The 3,554-nt window shown below is 48.0% G+C and overlaps 1 protein-coding gene across 2 annotated transcripts in view; it reads right to left on the bottom strand.

Annotated features, from left to right (window-relative positions):
* The window catches only part of LOC125292692 (indian hedgehog B protein-like), a 10,834-nt gene extending 7,590 nt beyond the window's left edge, over positions 1-3,244 (bottom strand). The window contains exon 1 of one of the 2 annotated variants that reach the window (XM_048240121.1): positions 2,230-3,244. In XM_048240121.1, coding sequence (XP_048096078.1) covers positions 2,230-2,529 — 300 coding nt within the window. In that variant the 5' untranslated portion in view covers positions 2,530-3,244. The remainder of the gene's footprint in view (positions 1-2,229) is intronic. The other variant, XM_048240119.1, reaches the window with a different exon arrangement.
* Positions 3,245-3,554: the final 310 nt, after the last annotated feature.

Consider the following 3,554-nt stretch of genomic DNA (forward strand, 5'->3'; position numbering starts at 1 on the left):
CCTGACACACAGGCACATTTATTTGGTGCTACCCACACACTATACAACAACACACAATATCCAGGTGTAGCATAGTGCAGCCTGGTTTGGGCACAGGTTCAAAGGATGGTAAATGAGGACACAGGCAACATGTTCAGGGGTATAGCCAGGTGGGAGTATTCAGGTGGGTATATTGAGTTATTGAGTGCCCCCAAAAGAAAAATGTCCCCAAAGAAGTTCAGAGGCTTTTCTTGGAGATAGTGACATAGCAACGACACACCTACGTTGGCTACACCACTGAATTCTCCACACAAACACAACACAGTGAGACCAGTCTACGGTGAGGGTTTATGGGAGAGGAGAGTTGTAATGGGGGTGGAGAGAGACATACAGTGAGAGAGAAATGAAAAAAGAAATCAAGGCGCGCATCAAAGATGTGGGGACCATGTGAAATGACAGAGGACAAGCCGACACGTGCGGCAAGAACGTCTCATAACTCAGGGCAACGGCTGTCAGTCGGGTTCGTCCTCCACTTCTCGAGAAAAGCGGGAAAACCAGATGACAGAGACTGTGGGAAACTGTGGGAATGTTTTGATTCAGTTGCGACTCAGCTGTTTTAATTTGCAAGTCAACAGCCCGGGTCCGTTTCTGTCATAACTATGGGATAGCCAAAATCTATAGGTCACCGAAGTTGTTTTGAGGGGGAAAGTGAATAGGCCTACATATAACAAGTACGCCTAATACTATTCGCTACAGCAGTCAGTTGTAAGGCAAACGTATATATTTCTGAGGTGCAAATGTTGGTCTGGTCTATAGTCTACGCTTACATAGGCTCTCTGAGTTTCCTTCTGATGTGCACCATGCAAGCTGCAGTCAAGTCGACCGCACATCTACACGAGGCAGCCAGAGCACTATGCCCTCCGGGCGCAGACAAAACACTCTCAGCATCCAATTAGATTTGAGGCGTTAAAGGAGCGGTCGCGGATCCCTCTGCCTCGCGCTTTCAGTCGGTCTCGGTCGGGGTGGAATGGTTCGGGGTGCGCGCTTCGCTACGGGCACAACGAGCGCCAGACCCGTGAAGGGGTGGCGGTGGCGGAGAAGAAGGGTGGGGGATGCTTTGCCTTAAACATCAAATTTGATATTTTACATATGGAGGCAAAAATAGCATGAAAGAAACTAACCCTAGTCCCCGAGTAAAAATGCCAAAATACACAAAATGCATTCCTCAGTTTGCTAAATAATCAGTTTTTTCCCCACTCCTTCCACATTTGTTTGTGGAGCTCCGGGGTTATGAATAGACGGATTCACATTGAACTTGAGAGGCTGACGACCCGCCGCATCCATATGAGTTTCATAGCGGCCTCTGACATAGTTTTCTTGGGATCTGTTTGCAACATGTCACCAAGTGTTCTAAGATGGTTGTTCCCATGACTTCAAGGCCAAGCAACTTAAATTCTTTTAAGACCGTTTGGGAGTCTTCAAAATCTAACCCTTAGTCCCGCAAATGTGCCCAGGGCTTCTAATGATGCATTTCAGATTTCTGCTGTCGACATGTTGGCGATTATAGGTCATGCTGATTTTGACAACTACATAGTTTGAGGACAAATTACAGCTTTGTAAAGGAACCACGGTTTTAAATAGTGAATTTAACGGAATTGTTGAATTTGATGGCTGCGGCACAGGTGCTTTCTGAACGGATCAAGGGAAAACCTTTGTACAATCCTATCGACAATAAATTAAATCGAAAAACACACACTTGTTTCTGCACCATAACCTTTACTCGTTAATACAAAATAAGGAACGAATTAGTGCTGAACACTAACAATAAACCAACAACTGTAAAATGTCAGGTGATTCGCAGCACCTTTGTTCTCGTGAAAAAAACGTTTGAAATCCCGATTTTTAAAGTAGCCTAGGCTATCAAAATTATATAATGTTCAGTCCTCAAAAACAGTCAAGCCTGTTTTACGTTTTGTTTAGATATACCGAGTTGACAATACTTCTTAAGCGTCTGAAAATGTAGTGCGAGGGGGCTGCATGACTGACGTCTAATCACGTTGTGCAAACAGGTGCTCGGCAATCAATTCCCCCAGCTGCTTGTCGGATGAAAGAGCAAGACATCGATCGCGAAGTTATGAACACATCTGTGCACCGTGCAAAGGGCAAACAGCCACTCAGGCAGATTATCAATCATGGGGGTCATTTTTGGAGGATCATTTGAACGTTTGTGAGGGAACAAAGCAATCTCACCTGTGTCATCAACCGATCCGCCCCCGTGTTCTCCTCATCTTTAAAGATAATGTCAGGATTGTAGTTAGGTGTGAGTTCTTTAAATCGCTCAGAATTCCGGGTTATTTTCCCTTCGTATCTGCCGCTGGCTCCCAGCGTCTTCTCGGCCACGTTCGGACTAAACTGCTTCAGGGCGAGGGGTGTGAGTTTCGGCGGCGGACGCCTCCTTCCATATCCCTTCCCTGGTCCACAGCCCTCCGCTACAGGTGAGAAAGCCAGGGCGCAGACGCTGAACACCCCCAAAAGCACTTGGAGCCGCATTCCACCCTCAGCGCCGAGCACTCCGGTAGGGAGTGGTAAGGTGGCACAGGTCGCCGTGGAGTTTGAAAATACCCCTCGTCCCCCTCCTTATTCCCCCCACGGGGTAGATGGTGGGGGGTGGAGGATAAAACCTTTAATTTTGTATCACCTTGATCCGCGTCATTATCGGTGCGTAAAAACGTTCGCTCGCAAATGTCAACGTGAAGGCAGTCATGTAACTGGGAATGAAGTCGCCCGAGCGGAGATTCTGTGACACCGAGTGTCCGGTGGCCAAACGCCTCGAAACTTCAGTCTCTGGAGTAAAACACGTAAATGAGCGCGAGCAGGAAAGTCCATTTATTTAACGATAAGCCCGAGCAGCCGCACGTGTGTGTGTTCTCTCTGGAGAGCCGGTGGCGTGAGGTTGACAGTGAGCTGTCAAAGGGGTATCCTCGTGGCAGTTCGTGCTTCCGCGGTCGCCTTTGAATGAGTCCCTGTCTCTGGCTGAATTGGGAATTGAAGTAATCCACAAGACCAGTCGCAAGCTGTGACCGCACCCTGCCAGTTATGCCCTTCTATCCACGGCCGCCACTCCTCCCAGCCGGTCACACTGGGAACGTCGTATACCCACCGGCTCTCCTGCTGCCAAACACTCATTGCTGCTGGAAGGACGCAGCTTTAGACTCGGCGTGCACAAACACACGCTCGCTTACTCACACACACAAATTCGGAGTTGACCCGAACATTTGGCCCAAACTGGACGAACGTTGACCCCACCAACTACATACACACAAACACAAACTCTTGCTTGCGCACACACGCCATACATGCGTGCAGACGTACACATACATCTCGCTGACGTACAGCAGGTTCACTGGGACGTGTTGCTCTGCAAATGCTCTGTGATGTGGTCAGTATATGAAAGGGTAGCTCATTTAGGATTTTAAAATATATGCACATATACTTCTACTATAACATAGCTTTCTGTACAGAGGTGCCTGCTTTTGAACCTCAAACGTATCAGGGATATACCTGAGCTGTTCTGT

This window comes from Alosa alosa, chromosome 3 (assembly GCF_017589495.1).
Source record: "Alosa alosa isolate M-15738 ecotype Scorff River chromosome 3, AALO_Geno_1.1, whole genome shotgun sequence".
Lineage (NCBI taxonomy): Eukaryota > Metazoa > Chordata > Actinopteri > Clupeiformes > Clupeidae > Alosa > Alosa alosa.